The sequence below is a fragment of the Pelophylax lessonae genome (genome assembly GCF_965119305.1).
Source record: "Pelophylax lessonae genome assembly, chromosome: 2".
NCBI lineage: Eukaryota > Metazoa > Chordata > Amphibia > Anura > Ranidae > Pelophylax > Pelophylax lessonae.
In genome coordinates, this window is record NC_138769.1 from 333,130,116 (window position 1) to 333,154,533 (window position 24,418).

At 42.5% G+C, this 24,418-nt stretch overlaps 1 protein-coding gene across 1 annotated transcript in view; it reads left to right on the forward strand.

The window, feature by feature from the left end:
• KIAA0319L (KIAA0319 like) overlaps positions 1 to 24,418 on the forward strand; it is a 186,463-nt gene that overhangs the window by 40,425 nt on the left and 121,620 nt on the right. Inside the window, exons 3-4 of the mRNA XM_082246861.1 lie at positions 7,040 to 7,206; positions 21,735 to 22,261. Coding sequence (XP_082102987.1) covers positions 7,065 to 7,206; positions 21,735 to 22,261 — 669 coding nt within the window. The 5' untranslated portion in view covers positions 7,040 to 7,064. The remainder of the gene's footprint in view (positions 1 to 7,039; positions 7,207 to 21,734; positions 22,262 to 24,418) is intronic.

Genomic DNA, 24,418 nt, shown 5'->3' on the forward strand with positions numbered 1-24,418 from the left:
TACTGTATTTAATTCTGTTAGCACTTCTAATGGTCCCCTCCCCCCAGACTGACAATCCTTCTGTCCAAATCTGCCTCCTGTGCTCATTCATCCAGATTGGTGTCTGTATAATACAGGAGGTATGCTGCTAGCCAGATCACCAGGGGAAAACCGAGGGGAAAAAGCCTAAAAAAAGAAAACTAATACAGCCAACACATCAAATGACCGGAGGCGCGGTCACGGACCCCCCCCCGCATGTGACCGGCGGACCCGATGTCTGCCGGTCACTCGGCGATCGTCGGTGCAGAGGGGAGAAAGGCAGGCGGCTAATGTAAACAAGCCGCCTGTCATTCTCCCCTGTGTAGAAACAGTGATCATACTATGTAGGACCGTTGATCATTGTTCCTACACCTCAAGCCACAGCCAATCACAGTTAGAATCGCGCCCCTAGGGACACACACCACCCCTCCCTCTTCAAAAAAAGTTAACCCCTTCACTGCCAGTGTAATTTTACAGTAACAGTGCATATGTATTCCACTGATTACTGTAGTAATGTCACTGGTAACCCCAAAAGTGTTAAAAATGTCAGTCAAGGGTCCGATCTGTCCGCCGCAATGTCGCAGTCCCGCAAAAAAAATCACAGATCGCCGACATTACACGTTAAAAAAAAAAAAAAAACAACAAAAATGACAAAAATATTTCCGTTTGTTAGTAAACGCGATAACTTTTGCGCAAACCAATCAAAATATGCTTTTTGCGATTTTCTTTTTTTTTTTTTTTTACCAAACATATGTAGCATAAAACAAATTGGCTGAAAATGTTAAAAAATTTTGATTTTTACATTTTTTTTGGGGAATTTCATATAAAAAAATGTGAAAAATATTGTTATTTTTGCAAAATTGACGCACTTTTTTTGTTTATAGCGCATGATCAAAAAATCGCACAGGTGATCAAATACCACCAAAAGAAAGCTCTGTTTGTGGGAAAAAAAGGACATAAATTTTGTTTGGGTACAGCGTCGCACGACCGCGCAATTGTCAGTTAAAATCGCACAGTGCCGAATCGCAAAAAGTGGCCCAGACGTAAGACAGCAAAATCCTCCGGTGGTAAAGTGGTTAAATGTAATCGGGGATGATTCCCTCATGTTGTACATTGGCTTCTCTTTCATCCTTTCTTGGTAAAATGTGAAATGAATACTTGGGGACTGTACAGGTAAGCTGCCATCCAATATTTTTGTACGTTATCATGTTCAGGTCACAAGCTTACCTCATGTTACAGTTACAAACTACTTGCGCACACTGTATTTTCAGTATATCGCTTTTTTAATTCGATAAATTTATATATTAAACCAATAGCTTTGTTTGTGCACACAGACTATTTTCCTAGCCCTAATCAGTTTGTGTGCTGAACGTATTCCAAAGTTAGCACAGTCAACGAGAATGAAACCAAGAGACTGGAACTGATGCCAAGTTGTCTGGCATAGATCTCTTTCTCCTTGGACAGATAATCTGTTGTCCTGTGTGTATCTGCTATGTATAGGAACTGCTGTACCAGCAGACACAATGTACTTGCTGGTGCGAATTGTACTTTGTTTCATTTATTGACATGAATATTTTTTGTCTGTTTGTTGCAATATTCAAAATGGCTACAAATAGCCTAATTGGCTTATACATTTCCTATGGTGCAGTGGCATTCATAGTAGTAGTTCACTGCACCTTTTATTTTAGAACTAGTGCACCAATGTAGTATTTGCCAGTCTTTGTCTGAACCAATTGGAACACCTGTTGCTTATAAAATGGAAATAAATTAAAAAACAGACTTTAGGTCCTTTGGTCCCCTTGAGGTCACTTTTACATAAATGCTTCTGCTGTGATGTGAGGCTTCCCAAAGATCAAGCAGCAGCTGCCTAAAATCCTGTTCTTTCTGATTGCCGCTGCAAAGGGCTAAATGTATGTGTATGTGTGCGTGTGGGTTGCTGGGATTCTGGGTGACACTGAAGCCTGTTAACTATGAGATTTTTTTTTTTTCATTCGACCCAGCAGGCTGAATAAAAAAACTGAGGAACTTGGGAGGAGCTTGCTGTACTAACTATCCAATATTAGTACAGCAATCTCCCCATTGAGCTATTGTGTTCTGACAGGGGGACAAACAGCTGTGACAGTTATCATTTATGATATGCCTTAAATCTAAATGTTTTTGGAAAAAGTTAAATCAATGGGTTTATTTCTGCTTAAAGTGGAACTATACTCCCCTTGAATCCAGCGATGCGCCATCCTCGGAACTCACCACCAGCCGCTGACATCTTTGTGCGGCGGGCTTCCGGGTCTTGATTGCCAACCGCTGCCATTGGCCGGGACTAGATGACATTGCCAAATGTGTGCAGCGAGTTGTGCTTGCGCAGCTTACTGTACAAGGGAAGACAGGCAGGTAAGTATCTTTAAAGAGGAAGTAAACCCTCCTCTGACACTTTTACCTATAGGTAAGCCTATGATAAGGCTTACCTATAGGTACTGTAAATATCTCCTAAACATGTACCGTTTAGGAGATATTTACCTTAAATGCAGCCAGTGACGTCACTGGCGCATGCGCTCTGAAGGAACGGCCGCTGGTGCCGTTTCTTCAGAGACCCGTGCCTGTCAGCCCCCGCGCGCGCGTGCGCGGGAGTGATGTCACCGCGGCTCCGGCCAATCAGATAGCCAGATGCCGCGATCCCGGAAGACGGGCGTCTGGACATGTCGCCCGTCATTCAGCTAAGCAGACGGCACGGTGGGGGCTCGTTCTAAGGTAAGTATTTCATAATGAGCTAGTATGCGATGCATACTAGCTCATTATGTGTTTCTCTTTCAGGTCGGAAAAAAAAAAAAAACATTTCGTATGGGTTTATAACCTCTTTAATACAAAAGAGACAAAACATTTCTCCACTGTAAAGTCTGATTGTAAAGTCTCATTTTTTCTCTATTAAAATAAAAAAAACTGTCCTACTTCCTACCTCCTCTGTGAAGTGGTTTTGCACAGAGCAGCCTGGATCCTCCTCTTCTCGGGTCCCTCTTCGGCTCTCCTGACTCCTCCCTCCTGTCAAGTGCCCCCACAGCAAGCAGTATGCTATGGGGGCATTCGAGCAGACCTGCAGCTAACTGTGTCCAATTAGACACAAAGCTGCTGTTTGGCCCCGCCCTGTCTCTCTCCCTGATTGGCTGAGTTTGATTTACAGCAGCAGGTGCCAGTAGCGCCGCTGCTGTGTCTCAGCCAATAAGGAGAGAGTGTCCCGGACTACTGAAGAACACATGGATATTGCTGAATAGAGAGGGGGCTCAGGTAAGTATTGGGGGGGGGCTGAGGGGGACTGTTTCGCACAGAAGGCTTTTTATCCTAACGCATCAAATGACTTTACAACCCCTTTAATTGTCCTAGCCTATCTAATATGTGCAGGGGGGCACATCCAATTATTGGAACTGCCACACAACCACACAACTAATGTAGATTTATGCCAGCTAATCTGTAGATCTAATTTCTGGCATGAGACCTCTTTGTCTCAGCTGCTTAGGGCTTACAAATTTTATTGTCCCAGAGGTGTGTAATTTTGGCATCTTTGATGACAAAAATGTTGGCCGCACCACAGCATAAATATTTTTCTGGGAGGCTACTTTCACAATACGACTCTGGAGATATGTAGATCAAAAGACACTCCTGAGCTAAAAAGGTTGCCTACGAAAATAGATTGAGTAATCAGTAGCCTGGAAGAGTGTGTGGCCCTTGATGAATCAATCCACTAATCCACTAGGATTGACCAAAAAATGAAAAGAGTGGTAGAAAAATGATAAAAGTACGAGAAAAAGAAGCAGCAGAAAAATAATTTAAAGTCTTTCAAAAATCTGCTTGTTTTGAGATAGAGATGCTTCTCTCTGTGGTTTCATGCTAAACTCCAACCCAAGTAATACACTTTTATGTATTATATATATGTATCTATATAGTAATGTATCTCTAATGCTTTAGTTTTTTAATAAGTGTTATGGATTTTGCTGCCTTTCTCTTAACCAGTGCTTCCAAGTAATTCAGTTTCTAATATGTGTACTCAGAACACAGGGCATCACCTCCCCTATTCGACTGTTGTCCCCTACACATTCTCTTGGAAGCCTCCTTCCTGATGTCCCCTCCTGCCCCAAACTCTCACTATACTGGGGAAGCATCTTTCCCCTTGGATAAAACACATAACTTGCTTACTTCTGGCAGGTGTTGTTGGAGGCCTTTTATAAGTTTCAATCATGCCTCTGTGTTTGCTCATCAGTCCTCCCTGATTTTGTTATGGGCGCAGGAATCCCAAAAACCCAAAAAACATCATCACAAGCCCCTGTCTTCTGTGTCGTAAGTAAACTATGCGCAATTGAAATGTTGCCTGCTATTTTACTAATGTGCTCCGTTTCTGTTAACACTAAGCCCTGTCCACCTTACTTGAATGTATAGTGCTGGTGCAGATAGAGCAAGGGTATGAAATACGCAATATTGTCAAAAGTATTGGTGAACAAAGCAAGGTCCATAAAGACATGGATGAGCCAGTCTAGGGTAGAAGAACTTGACCTCAACCCGATAGAACACCTTTGGGATGAATTAGAGTGGAGACAGCGAGCCAGGCCTTCTGATCGAACATCAGTGCCTGACCTCACAAATGCGCTTCTGGAAGAATGGTTAAACATTCCCATAGACACTCTCCTAAACCTTTTGGACAGCCTTCTCAGAAGTATTGACGCTGTTAAGCTGCAAAGGGTGGGCCAACTCAAAAATAGAACCCTACAGGCTAAGACTGGGGTACCATTAAAGTTCATGTGTGTGTAAAGGAAGGGGTCCAAATAGGTTTGACAATATAGTACTGTATATGTCTGTCTAAGGAATAAAGCAACAGCATTTCATCCTTCAATTTATGTGCCTGCTCTGTTCTTTCCCCTCAATGTTCTCCTGCCTCTCCTCATAATGTATACAGTTGGGTCCTACTACCTTCCTGTGTGTGCCTGCTCTGTCCTTTCTCCTCAGTGTTCTCCTGCTTCTTCCCATCGTGTATACAGTTGGGTCCTACTACCTTATTTTGTGTGCCTGTTCTGTCCTTTCTCTTCAATGTTCTGCTGCCTCCCCACTTCATGTTTACAGTCTGGTCCTACTGACATTGTACTGGCTTCTTCTGGCTATTATTTTCTCCCTTATATCTTTAAAGTTGAGTTCCAATGGTTTTTGTGCTTATTAAAAGTCAGCAGCTACAAAAAGTGTAGCTGCTGACTTTTAATAAACGCGCACTCACCTGTCCCACGGTCCACCGATGCGGCCGGCAGGAGCCTCGGTTCTCTCCCTCTTCTTTCCACGGTGACGGCATCACTACTGTGGGCACCCGGCTGTGACAGCTTGCGGATTCACAGCCAGTTGCGCATCCTGAGTGGACAGACAATCTTCTTGGACCTGTGACTTGTCCCAGAAGATTTCAGGGAGAGAGGGGAGAGAAGAACTTCGCTCAAGCCACTTAGGCGGCCCGAGCGGAAGTGGGAGCTGGTAACTATTAAAACTGAGTACCTGCCCCCCCCCCACCAAAAAAAATGACACGCCAAATGTGGGGGGTCAGGAGGCCTTAAAGCGGAAGTTCCACTTTTGAGTGGCACTCCGCTTTATTCAGTTTCTGCTATCTTCTCGGGCACTCTGGACGCTGCTGCTATCTGGTGCTTCTGGGTGTGTCCGATACCTAGTCTCTCGCCAACCCCAAAGTCACAACAGGACACAGTGGTTATATAGTGGGCAGTGGAAGGAACCATGTGACGTAATTGGAGTTCAGGTTAAATGTGTTTAAATATCCACATCCTCATGCAAAGCTAGGGCTACCTTTGATATTAGACATTTCAAGGTATGTCAGATACCTGGTCCTTCTCTGCGTGCTGTGGTTTTTCCTGCTGGCTGCTATATTATTTTTGTTATTATTATTAGTACCTATATAGCGCCATTCATTTACACAGCTTTTTACATATATATTTAACATTCACATCAGTCCCTACCCTTAAGGAGCTAACAATCTAAGGTCCCTAACTCACATTCATACATACATATACTAGGGCCAATTTAGCCAGGAGCCAATTACCCTACCAGCATATCTTTGGAGTGTAGGAGAAAAACGGAGTACGGGAGGAAACCCACGCAGGCACAGGGAGAACATGCAAACTTCTTGCAGGTAGTGTCATGGTTGGGATTCAAGCCGACGCTAGGTGGAAGTGCTAACCACTTAGCCACTGTGCTGCCGCATATCACTACTAAATCCTGTTGTAACAAAAGGGACGATGGGAGGCCAGGTATCTGTCACATCCAGAACTTGCAGGTACCAGCAGCAATCATAACTTTGCAAGCAATCAAAGATGCAATACACTGTCCCCTAGAAAAGAATTTATTTTCTTCTGCAGGGTGCTTTTAATTTTGTTTTGGGACATTAGCGACAGAATCACTTGGAAAGTAGTTAACAGGCATGACTGCCAGGTTAATAAAAAGTTTGGAGCAAATGTTTAAAACTTGTACCACACCTGCTTATGTTTAATACTTATTTCTTTTTTTCATTTGTGCGTGTCTTCATCAGTCAAAAAATAATTTCAAAGCATTTATTCAAGTTTTAAATAGTGTTGTACTGTAGTGTTCTAATGAAAGGTGAGAACAGTGGCTTATGTCGTTTATATGTTTATCTGGAGAAGAAGCATAAAAGCACATCCTGCTAGACTTGAGTTGTGTGTTTTACCTGATCTGTGTTCACCTGGGAATCTCTCCATAATAACCAGCTGTTCCTTTCCCGAATGACTCAAGAGAGGTGACGTCTCTCAGTAAGCAATAGTTAACTCACTGATGTCCATGGAACTTCAAAGTTGTCTTGTGCTTTAGCCATTTATATGACTTGCTATGTGCACTTTGGATTTATGTCCATCATTTTGAAAAGGCAGAAAAGGGAGCTGTTGGCAGTAACATAGAAATGCAATATTAATCAAGCTTATAATGACCTGCTTTTATATTATCTTGGCTGATTTGTCTCTCTGTGCTTTTCCGTTTGCAGACACAAGACTTCCGCCAAACACATTATGGAGAAGTATCTCAAAGGCCTGTTGTCCCCTGATTCTTTACGGACATTGAAACGCCTCATAGGGAGGCGAGTGACCTGTATAACTACACTACACTTGTTCTGCTCCTTGACATGCCTGAGTGTTCTTTTCCCCTGCACAGGTAATTCTCTTATCTTTCTGGCAAAGATTTTTGTAAGAGGTGAATTTAGGAAATCCCTGCATTTTGCATTTTTTAAATTTTCTTTTTTTTTTTCAAAATGGTTCAGTTGTGCATGCAAATATATGTTTTATAAAATATATACTTACATTACATTGCTGAGAAAGGAAGGAGGTAACGGGATGTCATTGGTTAGAACAGCCTTTCGCAACCTCTTCAACACAGTGAAACCCTTAAAATAAAATTCTGGTCTAAGGGCCCGTACACACTTGATGGAAATCGGACGAAATATCCTCCGATTTTTCTCTCTCTTGATCAGCGTTCGTAACCGTTCTTAGTTGACAGTGCATAAATGTTCACGAAATTTCTCGTCCGATTTTTTTTTTTTTGGAACATTTGTTCCTAGACTTCTAGTCTTTCGTATCCGATTTTTCACGGACGTACTGCATACACATTAAACGAAAATTGGTTGTCTGTGGACGGACGATAAAGATTTTGGTGTTTGTCCCTCCGGTTTTTTTTTTCCATTGAAAATATCGGCATCGGCTGCTAAAAGTTGTGTACACACTAGCTGAAAATCGTACGATTTTTACCTCGGACTGGAATTTTCGGCAGATTCTCTACTAGTGTGTACCCCACTTTAGGGAACCCCTTTTAAAAATTAAAAATCTACAAATCATGACACATTAGTGTGACAGTCAGTAGGAAGAATGCTCCTTACTCTTGTCATCATTGGGAAGAATTACCCCCTTACAGATAGCTAAAAGGAACAATGGTGTCATTGGGAAGTTATCTGAGAGGCAAAAAAGTATATTCTATTTTTATTGAGAACATATTTTAAGGCAAATGTAAAGGTAAAATATAAATAATGAAAGCTCTGCTAGGAAGTCTAGCTATTTTTTTGCTGGCATTTTAATCTTGATTTTTTTTCTTCACCTTTCTTTGATTAAATCTATTCTCTACATCACTTCTGAGGCTGGTCTCTATGATTGCAGCTATCCAGTGCAGTATATCCTCATCCCTCGGCATCCCCAAGTGCCACGACTGGACCTTGCTGGAATGAGCATTCCAGGGTTAGCCTTGAATTGACCTTTCAATTCTGGGTTCTGCATGAGGTTCTTTCCAGATGCTATTCTAGTAACGAGTTACCCACAGATCAGTTTTCAGGTTAAGAGATGTTGGCATTGCCTCAGTGCTTGCCCTGTCTCAGAAAGTTTACTCTGTAAGTAGGCAGATTAGGCTGAACACAAAGAGACACCCAATTTGTTTGGATCTCCTTGCATTTTTAAAATTCCCACTTCCCACCCTTTGATTCCTACCACTGAAGGGGTAATGCTGTAGGACTAATCACTGATGTCATCTACAGGGTGGAGTGTGCTGCACACTCTCTTTCAGTGCAGTGGAAGCATCTTCCCAACTGCTGCTCCCATGTTGCAGAGAGCTATGTGGGACTCCAGCCCTTCTACTGGTTCCTACTGCCTACCTGCAGTGATCTTGGTCATTTCAGGCCATCATACCCATTACTTGCTACTAGCTAACTGGGTTTCTTGAGAGTATGAGACTGTGTCTCATGCTCTGAGCTTAGGTTGCCTTACCACCTGGTGACTACAACATCTATAGTTCTAAACACAAAGGGGATAGTCCCACTGCAATCAATGGCCCAAACTTATACTCTTAGACTCCCTAAAGTGGTCCAAAAACAAAGATATAATATGTTGCAGCTTACCAACCCTTATATGTGGCGGCTAAATTAGTTTTCTTTTTTTTAGGCTCCCCCCCCCCTTTTATTTCACCCAGTGATCCAGCCAGTAACACACTTCCTGTCTTGGGGTGTCTGTATTCTGGATGAAGTAGTAAGCAGACATCTCTAAACAGCAGTATTACCAGTCTAGGTAGAGGGTAGTGTTGGACTAGCAGATTTGGATGTACTTGACTAACACATTTAAATTCAAGCTAACATTTTATAAGCAATTACAGCATAGTTGGTTTTTGGGGAGAACTGTTTTATATAAATGAATAAAAGCTGACGATTGTAAGCACCCCTGTCCACGTTAAATGGTTTGACTCAACCCTCTAACTGCTTCTTTGCCTGGACAGTTTGATTTGTTAAAGTAAGTTGAAAAATAACAGACTTTCTGCCTGGAATAAAAGAAAAAAAAAGCCTAAGAAAAAAAATGTACAGTCACCACATTTATAGTTTGGTAACCTGCAATTTAATAAATGTTAGTTTTTGGGTTTGATATTGTTTTAAAGTGCTCCTCCAAGGAGCATCTGACTCACGTGGTCTTTAAGGAGCAATGTCTCTTCGGACTGATGCTCCTTATCATGGATGTCACTGGAAGTAGGAGCACAGATGTACCGCGGCATAAAAAATCTTCGAAAAAGTCTGCCAAGTCTCTTCCTTTTCCTTTTACTTTTCTAGGAGTATGCACTCTAAAACTTGATTCTATGGCCACCCTCAAAGTCTGTGGTAGTAACCCTGCAAAACCATTAAGGTGCCCCCCCCCCCCCCACTTTCCAAAGTGGGGGGATGTTTGCCAATCCTTGAGGACTCCTGGATAGTCTGCTTTTTAGGCATTTTGGTACAGAGAGTATTATTCCAAAGATACAGACTAAACCTTCGCCCTCCAGCTTCTGCTAAAGTTTCTTGCCTTCTACCTTTCTATATCACCACACAGATCAATAGATCTACCTTTTGACATTTTGGACTCTCCTGGAATAAGGTGTCATTGTCCCAGCTCCTGTATCATATCGGTCCAACGTTGTCACTGTTCTCTTTCCCAGAGTGGAATAAAACTGAGGTTTTCTATGCATTTTTAGGGACCGCCTTTTGTACTCCTTGCAGACAATATTTCTTTAATCAAACCTCAAAAGATTCTTCTCTGATAGTCATTGTTTCTGTGAGGTGAGTGTCTGATCTGACAGTATTTCCATCCAGAGAATCCTATTTCTTTTTGAGCTGCAATCAGGTTTGCTGTGGCATAGGACCTTCCTCTAACCTAGGGCAATTTTGATCTTCCCTCAACCGCTACATCCATTCTCCAGTCCTGTCCAGACCCAGCTCGCATAGGGTTGCTTATATTTAAAGTTTAGGCTATGGATCTCTTATCTTTCACTTAGTCTCCCTGTTGATCATTCCAGATGGTCCCTTGAGGGTGACTCACTTTTTTTTTTGCAGCTTTCTGGACAGATCAGGTAGACCATCTTTCAAGCTTATGGTCCTATTGTTTTGTTTTCTTCTTTCCTGATCAAAACACACTCCACTGGTTATGTGAGTGTTTCTTGACCTTCTGTTATCATGGCATAAGTACTCTATGCTAGGCTATCACCTGGTCTTGCAGCTTCTGGCATACAGTCCCAACATATTACGGGTCTTCGCAGGGGCCCTGAATCGATGCTACTTATGTTTTTCTCCTTACTCTGTAACAACAAACAAACACAAGGGCGCACCGGCCTAGTGCATTATCATTTGGATGGTTTATTTAAATTGAGGCTCGGAGGAAGAGGCTAGGCCTCGAAACGCGTTAGCCTTCAAGAATCTAAGGGACTACTCATCCTCGGATACCTTTACTGAGGACTGCGTTCCTTTTGTGACATGCTTTTAACAAGAACTCGTTTGTGAGTATTTTTAATCCTTATTTTTTAAATAAACCATCCAAATGATAATGCACTTGGCCGGTGTGCCCTTGTGTTTGTTTGTTGTTACAGGGTAAGGAGAAAAACATAAGTAGCATCGATTCAGGGCCCCTGCGAAGACCCGTAATATGTTGGGAGTAAATTAGCAAGGAACAGGGTGGAGAGGTAGGTTGGATTGATAAAGGGGCTATGGGGGAATGAATAGGAATTACGAAGGAGTTGGGGAGGGGGAAAGGAGGGTGTGTTATAGTTGGAATATTTTGAGAAGCAAATGGTTTGATTAGGTTTTAGGTGTCAGTCTGGCTTGTTTTTAGCGTACCAAAGTGTCCATAAGCTCCATTCTTCAGCTATTTTTGGGTGGATGCCCTTGGATATGGCAAATGCCGATTCGTATGCTGCGTGGGTGTGTACTGTTTGGAATACTTCGTGTAAGGAGGGGGGGGCTATGCTTTTCCAATGTCTAAGGAACCCAAGGCAGGAAGCTAATAAAATGTGGATAGTGACTGTTCTCAGATGGTGCGGGAACGTTTCTATATCTAGGTTGTGAGCTATTGTCTTCTGACACTGCTGTAGCTGGCAGTGCTGATCATGCAGACATTTTCCATACATAGATCGAAATTTTGGCTGGTCTCTGTTGAACTGGGTGAATTTCGATCCATGTATGAATGGTTTTACCATTGTTCGAAGTAAAAAAAGTTTTTTATTCCATAGTGTTCAAAGAAGTCTGGATTTGACTTTAGCTAATGTAAGTGTTCTGGACTGCCCTTTTTAGCAATTATTTGTTGCATGGCTGTCAGAACGTGAATCAGTTAGGGTGGATTGGTATTTCATTAGGCGCCCCGGTTTCAAGTTGAGAAGCACTCCTCAAGGTTTCTTTTCTTTACAAAGAGGGATGTTTACCAATTTGTAAAGTACATCATTCATGGTTTCTGCACTTCTGAACTACTGAATTCCACTATATATATATATATATATATATATATATATATATATATATATATATATATACAGTATCTTACAACATTGAGTACACCCCTCACTTTTTTGTAAATATTTTATTATAACTTTTCATGTGACAACACTGAAGAAATTACACTTTGCTACAATGTAAAGTAGTGAGTGTACAGCTTGTATAACAGTGTAAATTTGCTGTCCCCTCAAAGATTGTACAATCAAATTGTAACGTGTGGTGAGCTTAAAGGTGAACTATAGGCAAAACCTTTTTTTTTTTTTTTCATTTTGGTGCAGGGTGCAGGTCACCATAGGACATGGGGTGCAGGGGAAGAGTGTACAGTGTGCAGAATGCAGGACATGGGGTGCAGAACGGAGGAAATTGAGTGCAGGATGCAGGAGAAGGGTGCAGGACATGGGGTGCAGGGTGATTTACAGTCCTCTCATGCGCTCAACTGCTGTCCTGCACCCTTTCCCAGTCTGCCCCTGATCGCAGGTCAGGTGCCGCCGCCCCATCCTCCTCTGCTCCCCTCACCCTCCCACCAGGCCCTGAACCAAGCCACATTGCTGTCCGAATAATGTGTCAGGGTTTCAGAGGCCATTTCTAGTCACCATGGTGACCTGGCACCTGGTATTTGTCGAGCCCTGCTTTAGGAGAAGATTTTCTCAATGAAAAATAAAAAAACGTTATGGTTTCTAATCCTACCCTATCCAAAACCTAAAAAAAAATGCTAGACATACAGTTTAAGTTTAATTTTCAAGTTACTTTTACGTTTTACTTACTTGCTCTCACATATTTTTGATATTTTATTAAATGGTAGATAGGTTAGATACTATAAGAAGCTTTCATTGCCCTATTAAATGATTGTCTCTCATAAGGTGTGGGAAGCATGTGCCTTCCCACAAGTAAAGACCACAGGCTCACAGAAGTTCCAGGGTGGGGAATGACCGTTTGAAGCTGGGGGGTACAAAAAGTGGGTCTTGAGCTGGCCATATACTAGTAGAATTTGATTTAAAATGTTTAGATTTAGGAACATTTCTTCGATTTTCTAATCCTTAGTGGGACAAATCAACATTAGTTTTCAACCACTGTCACAAGAAAGTTTGAAGGAGCAGGATGCAAAATTTTTCTTTAACAAACAAATTTTTAGCAATAAATGTAATTTTCATTTGGAGTACTTTTGAATGACATTTGTCAAGCCATTGACTATAATTAAATATAAATTAATTAAATAAAAATACATTTTCATACGAATGTTCATAGGAAAGTCTACAAGTGTATGGCCAGCTTTATAGAGGAGTTTGGGGCATGCCCAAACTCCTCACTACCCACAAGTTCTCCAAAAGTGGAATTTAACTCCACTTTTGAACTTGTACCTATAATAAGGCTTACCTGTTTGTACAGTGAATATCTCCTAAACTTGCACAGTTTAGAAGATATTCACACAGCATGCAGCTGGTGACATCATTGACGCATGTGCTCTAAAGGGACGGCATACTGTGCTGGAACTTCAGAGGTCTGTGCCCGAGCCGAGGGCTCCTGCGCACATACACGAGAGTGACGTCATCATGGCCCCGGCCACTCATATAGCCAGAGATAGGGAACCATGAAGGAAGACTGGGTGAAGATGGCAGCCCCAGGGAGCCGTGATACCGCTGCACTGGAGGGCTCTGTGTACAGGTAAGTCTGTCATAATGTGCTGGTATGCGGTGCGTACCGCACCGCATTATGATTTAATCCTGCAGCATGGTCCATTGTTTTTTTTTTTTTTTCTGGCAGACTGCCTCCCTTCCCCCAGCCATGTATATTCAGCTTGCTTCTTGCATCTCCATTTGCCCACAGGAGCAAAGAAGGCTAGTGTAGGCTCCAGCTCCCAGCACTGCATTGTGAGAGAAAAGGGAGTCGATTGCTTCCCCCATACCTCAAAGTACTGGGTAATTATCTTCTCTCTGGGCAGCTGAACAAAGCAGATGGTTAGCATAAGGACTGTGAGCATATTAAAGTGAACCTATACATTGCTCTTGCAGGGCAAAACTACAGGTTCACTGTAGAAGTTGAACTTCAGAAAACGAAAAAGTCCTCCATTCTATTGGGGCTTCATCTGCACTGCAAGGGTTATCTGGTTGTCTAGTCTAGGGGACAATGAGAGCATTTTTACTTACCTGATCCTCCACACTCCGGCAAACAGTGCTACCCCCCTCCCCAGCTCTTGCAGTGGACTGTCTCCTCATGTCCATTGCAGGGCTATAGTCCTCACATCAGTCATGTTGACATCTGAGGACCTCTGATCACTGTAGCAAAGGTGAGAATAGACTGCAGGACTGGTCTAACAGCACAGAGAAGCCTGTGCTAGCAAAAAATCAGTTTTCCAAAATTGCTTTTCACTGTCCCCCAGGCACAAATGATCAGTTAAACCCTGTAGGGCCAGTGCACCTCCACTACAAGAGAGGACTTTTTTGTTTTCCGTAGCTTTTGCAACTGTTATTTTTCAGCACATAGAGGGTACATTGTTTAAAATGTGTGGTAGGTTTCAGCTAAAGGGCTAGTTCCCCTGCAGGTAAGGGGTGTCTGTAGATAAAAAAAAACTGTGCAGCTCTGACTAAAGTTGAATAAAGCAATTGCTGTAGATTTAAGCCATTAATACACCTCCTGAAGTTGACTAGAATACTCCTAGGACATTTCTAAGTGAGGCCTAGTCGTTATTGATATTGATAGTATTGTTGAGTACCTGTGTATTGTTGAGTACCTGTGTATTGTTGAGTACCTGTGTATTGTTGAGTACCTATGTATTGTTGAGTACCTGTGTATTGTTGAATATGGTGGAGAAACTGATTATTGTTGAGTAACTGAGTATTGTTGAGTACCTGTGTTTTGTTGCGTACTGTTGAGCAACTAAGTGTGGCGTAACTGAGGAGTGTTGAGTATTGTTGAGTACTGTTGAGTACCTAAGTATTGTTGAGTAACTGAGTAGTGTTGAGTAACTGAGTATTGTTGAAGTATTGTGAGTAGCTGAGTATTGTCGAGTACCTGTGTATTGTTGTGTATTTTTGAGTACTGTGGCGTAACTGAGTAGTGTTGAATACTGTTGATTAACTGAGGAGTAACTGTGTGCTGAGAAATTTGAGTCAAATTAAGTTAAAATACAATGCCCGGCGGGTGTGGAGATGAGACTCGGTGCACATCTTGTGGCGTGTATGCGTGCCTTGATCATGTGATCGAGGGTGAATACAGTTGCACGAAATGTAAGCACATTGCTTCCCTGGAAGCTCAGGTCCTGAATCTAGGGAAGCAACTGGCAACACTGAGAAGAATCTCCATAGTCCATACTAAAGGAGAGTTAGGAACGTACCCTGCAGGTGCAGGCTGGGGCCAGCACAGAGGCGGGTGGAGATACAAGGGTGCAGGCACCAGAGTGGAGTAGTTGGTTGACATTTAAGAAGGGTAGAGGGGAAAGAGTCAAGAAGGCCGATCCTGGGCTGGAACATCCCAATAATGTTGTGTAATGCTGGAGAAACCAGTCAGGGACTAGCATTGCTGGAGCAGAACAACGCCCCTAGCTGCCAGGGGAAGAACTCCTCCAGTGAGGGCGGGAGCGAAAAACAAAGAACACTGAGGAAAAATGAGAGTGCTTAAAGAACATACTTAATAAAGGTATTGGCCAGAGCATTTCTGACAGGGAATACGTTTATACATATCCCTGGGTACTACAGGCCGGTTAGCCTAACATCAATAGTCTGCAAGCTATTGAAGGGGATAAGGGACTATATACAAGATTTTAGTAATAAAAACCGTATCATTAGTAGCAATCGGCATAGAATCGTGAAGAATCGTTCTTGCCAGACCAATCTATTAACCTTCTATAAAGAAGTGAGCTGCCATCTAGATAAAGGAAAGCCTGTAGATGTAGTGTATCTGGACTTTGCAAAGGCATTTGATACAGTTCCCCACAAACGCTTACTGTACAAACTAAGGTACGTAGGTATGGACCATAGGATGAGTACCTGGATTGAAAACTGGCTTCAGGGGGGAGTCCAGAGGGTGGTGATAAATGGCGAGTACTCGGATTGGTCTGGTGTGGAAAGTGGGGTCCCCCAAGGATCTGTCCTGGGTCCAATCCTGTTTAATTTATTCATAAAAGATTTAGAGGATGCAATAACCAGCACAATCTCAGTATTTGCGGACAATACTAAGCTAATAACTTCTACACAGGTTGTGGAAACCTTACAAGAAGACCTGAACAAAATAACTGGGGGAGAAACTACATGGAAAATTTCGGTTTAATGTTGAAAATGTAAGGTAATGCATTGGGGTGCCAGAAATGGGAATGTAAGGGAGAACCTCTGGGGGAATCTAAGATGGAAAAGGACCTTGGGGTCCTAGTAGACAACAAGCTCAGCAATGGCATGCAATGCCAAGCTGCTGCAAGCAAAGCCAACAGAATACTGGCATGTTAAAAAAAAAGGGATTCACTCCAGAGATAAAACGATTATTCTCCCACTCTACAAGACTCTGGTCTGGTGGCACCTCGAGTATGCCGTCCAGTTCTTGGCACCGGTCCTCTGGAAGGATGTGCTGGAACTGGAGAGAGTCCAGAGAAGGGCAGCAAAGATAGTTAGGGGAATGGAGGACATCCACTATGAGGAAAGACTACAAGCATTGAACTTATTCTTTTTGGAGAAGAGTCTGGAGAAGAAACGCTTGAGAGGGGATATGATATCAATGTACAAATACCGTATTGGTGACCCTAGCATAGGGAACAAACTTTTCAGTGAAAAGGGAATTTAAAAGACACGCGGCCATTCACTAAAATTAGAAGAGAATCGGTTTAACCTTAAACTGCGTTTAGGGTTCTTTACCGTCAGAGTGGTGAGGATGTGTAATTCTCTTCCACAAGCAGTGGTATCAGCAGGGAGAATTGATAGTTTCAAAAAACTATTAGATGTGCATCTTAACGATCTCAACATACAGAGGTATACGATGTACTATTAACGGCAAATACACACAGTCATCATAGGTTGAACTGGATGGACTGGTGTCTTTTTTCAACCTTACTATGTTACTGTTCACCTTCACCATCACAGGAGTGAGCTTTTTCTCTGATTCAAACCCCCTCACATGTGCTTTCTCTCTCCCGATGCAGTAGCTCTGAACTCAGTGTTTTGAGAGCTTACTCCTGTGATGTAGGAGGTGAGCGCAGAAATGACTAGGCCTCACTTAGTAACGTCATAGCAACAACCTGGGAGTATTCCAGTCAGGCTTCAGGAGGCATGTAAATGGCCCACACTATTAGCAAGGGCATTACTGAACTTTAGTCAGAGTTGCACATTTGTTTTACAGATGCCCCTCATCTGCATATGCATTTTTTGGGTAAAAGTGAAGTAACTCCTTAAACATGATGGATATACTTAAAGAGTAACTCCACTTTTGTTGAGAAAAAATACTCCTTTCTGGGTGATCTATGTTGCAGGGATTTTAGCAAACTTTTTTGCAGATTCTTAATTTTTGTTATTCCAAATAAATAGCAATTTGTTTTGTCTGTATTTCTTATGCAAAATGAATGCAGCACTTGCAGGGTTCTAATAAGGAAAGTGGCAGGGACTGAAACACTTTATTGTGATCAATCCTTTGGAAGTATCTCACCAAAACGGACTTGTATCTTAGTGCAGACTTCTGGGAAAATCAGTGAGCCTATCAAACAAGCAGGAAAAGACCTTTCTGGCCGGTGTTTCATACACTGTATATGCGATTTATACATATATATATATCAAAAAAGGACAGAGAAACAAACAAAAGTTTAAATCCCAATCACCCAGCGCTCTGTACTCCAAAATATGGTGTACACTATCATACAATGTAACAATAAATTTAAATGCAAAAAGCTGCCGCCTGAATAAATACAATATAAACACAGATGTACATCAATAGAGCAAGTCAAATCAATATACATAAGCAGCGCTAATCCTAAGGTCAAAATCAAATTGATTATCTCTAAAACCTCATAAATGGAGATAAAATCAAATAAAATAAAGTCCAATAATGGAAGAGTCCTTCAATGAGAAAAGCTCTTGTAGGGCCCCAGTGAGGAATGTAACATAGGAATGGAACAGGAAGCAACCACTGAGGAGGAGGAGTTGGTGGTTGCACCTGTTTGGGGAGAGCTGTAAGTCTGCTGGAGTCTGCCAAAAGCTGCTGAGAGGTCTGTTAAGGATTGTTACAAACCTTGGGGTGAAGACCCATCTACAAAACTGTGGCATATCCATAATTACAAGACACTGTCATATTTTCAACATCTGTTCAAAGCATGTATTTTTGCTCTGTATATTTTGGATGGTCCGGATTGGATTGAGAATTATCCTACATGCTCGTTATTAGTGGGATCCGGTAAGCGAGTTTCCTTTGGGGAGATTTCACACGTGATGAGGTGAAGGGATACAGTGGTTGCTTCCTGTTCCATTGACACCTTGGTTCCACTACCTACCCACCTCCGAGTACCGCTCCTTTTAGAGAATACAGAACCAAATATCATTTTGTGGTGATAAGTAATTTGTATGGAATGTGTTAATGATAACAAAAACACAGTAGAATAAATTCCTTGCAGCCAGCAACAATAGATCCCCCCACCACCACCACCACCACAATAGACACCCCCAGTAACAATAGATTCCCCACAACAATGTACACCCCCAGCAACAATAGAACCACCCATAACATATCTTAGCAGCCAGCATCAATAGACCTCTCCCTCAACAGTAGATCTCTCCCAGCAACAATTGACCCCCCAGCAACAGAAGACCCCATTCCCCAGCAATAATAGATTCCCCACCAGCAGTAGTAGCCCTTTTCAGCAACAATAGACCTCCCATGTAACAGTAGACCCCCCCCCAGCAACACTACACCCCCCCTCATCCCCAGTGACAATAGACCCTCCACCACACCCCAGCATCCCTTGCCATTACATACATTTAGTGCTTGAGTTGATAAAAATAGTTGGAAAATACTTGACAAACTGAAAGAAAGGGTGAACTGAGACATTCCTCCCCGTATAAATGTCATCAAACATGCTTTTGCAAATAGGGGAAAAAAAAGAGAACTTAAAAACAAATGTTTACTACGAAAGTGCCATGCGCAGCTATCTGAGCCTTTATTTTATAGTACCTATAGACTTGCATTGGCATTAGGAGAAGTAAATAAAAACCATTATGTAGTGCTGCACAGCATGAAAAAGAGGCCAATAAGTATTGCGCAAACATGGCTGTCCCCAGGTTTGCAGGTACCTGTAGTTACTGTGAATGCAGTCAGTAAAGCCAACACTGCTATTTAGATAAGGCATCATTTTTCAGTTATGTTTCCTTAGCCTAGGACAGTCTGTCATTTTTAATAATACATGTTAGCATGCACAGGGATGTCCTTTGAAGGCGAGGTTGACTGCCTTATTACAAGATGCAACAATGCAGTGGCTAGCAGTGACAGTGTTCTGTATGATAAACCTGCTGGCAAACAGCGTAAGTGCTAAACTCATGTCCTGTTTTGAATGCAGTTTAGCTTGGATATTTAGCTGTCTTTATCCAAAGAATAGTAAAATATGTCCTGGATATTTCTTCTTTTAATTCTATATAGCATTTGGAGGGTTAACATTTTTCAGCCAGAAAGAACATCGGAAATTCTAGGCACACATTCCCTGCCACCTCGCATTACCATCCTTGGCATATGAAGTGTAATCAGGTCAGAGCCACCCCCGGGGAGGGGGGAGGAGTGGCAGACCTCTCTGATGTGTAGACTGCCAAGTCTGATATATAGTGACAGAGGGATGGTACTGAGTAAAGCCTCAGTGATGTCAACATTGCAGCCTACAGGGTTGGCCAGAGCACCAAAAATATAGGCCAAAAATGGGGCTTATGGCTTTTCACTAATTTATAGGCTAGGTTCACACCAGAAGTGTAAGGATGTGTTTTCTGTTGTCGGACATTGACATGAATTGATATGTGCTGCATCAGGGATGGTAATGAATTTACTAAATATGTGAAAATACAGCTTGACATGCACAGAATGCAGGACATTTTTACAATATACTGCAATATAACACATCGGTGTTAACAGGTCATTTTAGAAACATGTATTTTTCTTGACCTTGTACTATACTGCATTTGAAAATGCTGCGAAATTTACACCAAGTGGTTCAGCGTTAGGAAAAAAAAAAGGCTTTATTGGTCTACCTGTGGGAACTTTAGGAATGCAGATGAGATAATTATGGCTGCATGTGACAGTCAGTAATAGGAAAATTAAGGATCCTTTTTGTAAAGGTTAATTGACCTATTAGCATGAAGGTACAACAGAGATACAAGAAGAAATTTTTAATTCTCCATTTCGTTAACCCAGCTAGCTATGTTCAGAAGAACAGGCTCATACTTAGTGCTGCTCTTCCAAATGACCTTTATTCTGTAATGCATCCTGTCAACATTTTTAAGGCTAGTTCGCTCTAGGCTGGAAATCTACTTTAAAGCCTAAGTTTATCTAAAATCAAAAAGATTAAAATCAGAACAAGGGACATAGCTTACACTTAGTATGATGTGTCCTTTGTGTTGATTCTTCTTCTTTTAGGAAATTAGGAGAAATCGTCCTCTGTCTTTCTCTGTCCTAAAACCCCCCCCTTCCCGTGTAATCTTTTAGTGCAACAGGAGCTAATGCAACTGAGGTCAGCCATAGACGGAGCAAATTTCTTTCCTGCAACCACCTCGATTCCCCCAATGACAAAGACAGAGTTGACATGGGGATCCCTCCCATGGAGCCATTATATTTTCTCCGGTGGAGGAAACCACCTTGCCAGGAAAACACAGTGATTATTGCTAGTGGCTTGAACACCTGCTAGCTATAATTGCATGTAAAATCTGGCAGGCTGGTTGTACCCAAGTCTTTCAATCAACTTGGGTACATTCAGCTTGCTCATACATGGTTCGAATCTCGGCCGGTTCCTGCTGAACCAGAGATTCAAACCATCTATGGCTGGCTTAAAAGGCTGTTGGGAGCTTTCATTATCACTGGATCTATGAATGAAGGATGGGCAGATGATTGATAGCTCCGCTTCCTCAATTCATAGATTCTGTGTCATGCATACATGTTGTAGTATGGCTTTTTTGAATGTTTGATCTTGCAGGAAGAGCCAGCGGTATTGTCAGGGTAGGGGCAATGTCAAGCTCTTTTGATGAGAGCCCCTGGCAGCCTTTTCGTTTTATGAATCCCCTGCCGCACCAGAAGATTACATTGGGAGGGATGGGGTAAGATGGAGGAAGATTCCTGCTAAAAGAAGAACCAGCACAAGGGACACATCAATTAATTGTCCCTTAAGCTGATTTATATGTTTTTGATTTAAGCAAAATTAGGCATTTAGGTTTTTATAGCCATGGCTATTTGCTTTTAAAGGGACATTTTTATGCAGTCTCTCAGTGTCAGCTGAGCATGTACATTTGTTAGTGGGATAACATTATTATTATTGTAGCAGCACCTTCACATTTGATGAGAAGCTGACACAAAGTAGGTACATCCCATCCTATTGCAACAGATGATGTAGTGCCATTGAGTGGAATGTTTTTCTTTATAGTGTTGCAAGGTAATCTCAAGACATTTACTCATTACAACTTTAAGCTCCCGTTCACATAGGGGCGATCCGACTTCGGCTGGCGACCTCCGAGTCGAACATTGAAGTCTATGGCGGTCGCCTCCTGGTCGCCCCAAAGAAGCTCCGGACCCTTTTTCTAAGTCGGAGCGACTTGTGTCGCTCCTATTAGAACGGGTCCGCAGCTTCCCTATGAAAGGCGACCTGTGAGGCGACCAGGTCGCCTCACAGGTCGCCTCTATGTGAACGGGGGCTAAGTCAAAGTAAGTAAAAAAAAAAAAAAAATTCTATTTTTTAATCAAAACAAATAATTGTTTTTTTCTTCTATTAAAGATGCTACACAAACCAATTCTGTGACTCGACAAGGAAGGATTCACTTTGGTTTTGGCTTACGGACTAAGAAAAATAGCGATTTCCTTATAGTGGCAAATGGTCCGCAATCTGTGCACTCCTGCCATGATTTATGCTACCAGAGTCACTCATGTAATGTGTTATGGTTGTTGAAAGACACCTGCATCCTTGCTGACTGTAGGACTCCTCATTACTGTCAACCAAAAAGGATGGACTCCAAAGACTCTCTGTTAGTTTTCCTGGACAAGGAACGCACCTCATGGACTTTACCATTTCATCGTATGCCAGATATTATAAGCCAGGAAGAATATCGTTCTAAAGAATCACATGGGCCAAGACTGAAAAGAGGGGCTCTTTTACGAGTTAAAAGACAGGAGGGTGAACTCGGTGATCAAAATCATCAAAAAGAGAAACAAATCCCAATGAATCCTGCATTAGAGCAAGATTCAGCTTCAAAAAGAGACCACAAAATTATAACGAATAACACAGCAGGAAACAAAGAAACAGAGGTAAGGGCATGCACTGGAAATGTTTATGTATTTTCATATTTAAAGGTTAAATCAAATCTAAACGTATTTAAATACTGAAAATCAGGGATTCCCAAACTACAGCCCTGCAGCTGTTGCAGAACTACAGATCCCATGAGGCATTGTAAAACTCTGAAATTCACATACATGACTAGGCATGATGGGAATTGTAGTTCCTGAACAACTGCATGGCCGTAGTTTGGGAATCCCTGCTGTAAATTGTTTATTAAGGGTCTGAAGGAATTCCGAGTTGTATGGGGAATACTGCCACCTACAACAGAATAGATACTGGCAACAACAAAAAGCTGTCAGTCAGCCATTATAACCCCTCTCACTCCCATCATGCTTCCGTTTTTGCTAGTGTCCTTGGAAAATGGACATCTTTTCTCCTTAGAGCAGTATTTTGTTTTTCTTTTTTATCAAGACATTTCTTTTTCTTCAGTCAAGTTTCTTTGTTCACTGCAGAACCAAGAGAGCTCCATTTTTCCAAATTGGCTGATCATTTGCACTGCATTTAAAAGGCATACCTGGACCGTTCCATGAGGAAGATACAGGGCCAGCCTGTTATTTTACCCTAGGGCACTGAACTGTGCTTTTGGTTCTACCATGGCACCTAGGGAATTGTGTTTTTTAAGTGTAGAGTGCTTTACAGGTTCAGGGTTGTGATACGCTCAACTTGTTGAAGCCGGTCCCTGAAGACTTTTCTGGAGTATGCCCATCAGAAGACTGTCTGGAAAGGGACTGTTAGCTGCAAGAGGCTGTTCAGACCACTACGTTGGTAAGTGCGGAGGCCTTCTCCCCCTCCTTTTTTTTTTGCTAGGGAGCCTGGCATGTGTGCTTCCTGCATTAATCCCATTAAATCCTCGTTCACACCATACAAGCAGAAAAATAGATGGAAAAACGACACAGAATGTACTTGCAAAGAATATTTTAGTCTTGTTCACACCAGAGCAGAGATGCAAGCACTTTGGAGAACATAGATACAACACCTTTTTTAAATGTGTTGTGTGTGCCTGCATCTATGCCATATTGCTTTGTGTGCACCTGCGCTTTTTCTCTGCCTCTCCTGCCTTCGGCCTAAGTAGAAGCACCCCTGGCTCTCCACAAGGGTCCCAGGGTCAGTCCTCCTCACCGCTGCTTCCGCAGCTAGTTTTTTGTGAGTACCCCAATTGGCAAAGCTTTCTTTCCATACTAGAAAATAGTGGATCATAAGTGCAAGGATATCAGTCCTGTGAGTCTTTTTTTTTTTTTTTTTAGCCCTCAAAATCCACTCACAGCTCTGGGTTGGCTTGCAGCATTCCTCCTTTGAACACTTGAGTCCAAATATTCATCAGGGTCCTCCCTAGCTCCGTCTGACGTGGCTCCTTCCTCTGCCATTATTCAGGGAGAGAATTCTGTGAATTCTGATGGATTTTGGGGGAAAAGATCACTGCAATGATTGCTAACCAAGAGCGCCACGAGTACTTCTTCAGCTGAAGAAAAGGAAGATTTCCTTGAAACGCATCCTGTTGCGACCTGGATTCTCTGGTGATGTCGATGTGGTGGACTTTTTTGGCACTGGGGCATTAGGCAGCAGCACATGCTCAGCAATCTGGATTCTGGGTTATGGACTGATCCCCTGTGCGGCTCGGGACTGACAACGGCAAACAGTTTTGCCCTTATTGCGCCTGATTCATCTACCTTTGTGAGCAAGATCTTTTTAAATTGGTTTAAAAAAGGCTTACATTGGCATACTACACCAGAACAGTGATGCTGTCTGTCCCTTCTCCTGCTTTTGTCACACCACCATTCCATCCTAGGTCAGAATGTTGTGTACCTGGTCTGGCAGCTCCCCCCCCCCCCCCCCCGCCACCAGAAGACTGCAGGATCACCACACATTGGGGCCCTGGGGGAGGGCGGGGGAAATGGTGGTTAGTGGAGCAGGTCCAGCACCTCATTAGAGCTGGCTTTCTGCATCCAGAAGATGCAACAGCTAAAGAGTACCAAGAAGGCGTTGCAGGAACCACTGTGTGGCACCAGATTAGCAGATCGCAGACGAACAACCCTGGATTTGTTGTGTGGGTGAGCATGTACTTTGAAGAGCAATACAGCACTACAGTTGGGAAAAAAACATATGGGGGTAGGTTGGAGAGGTTGAGA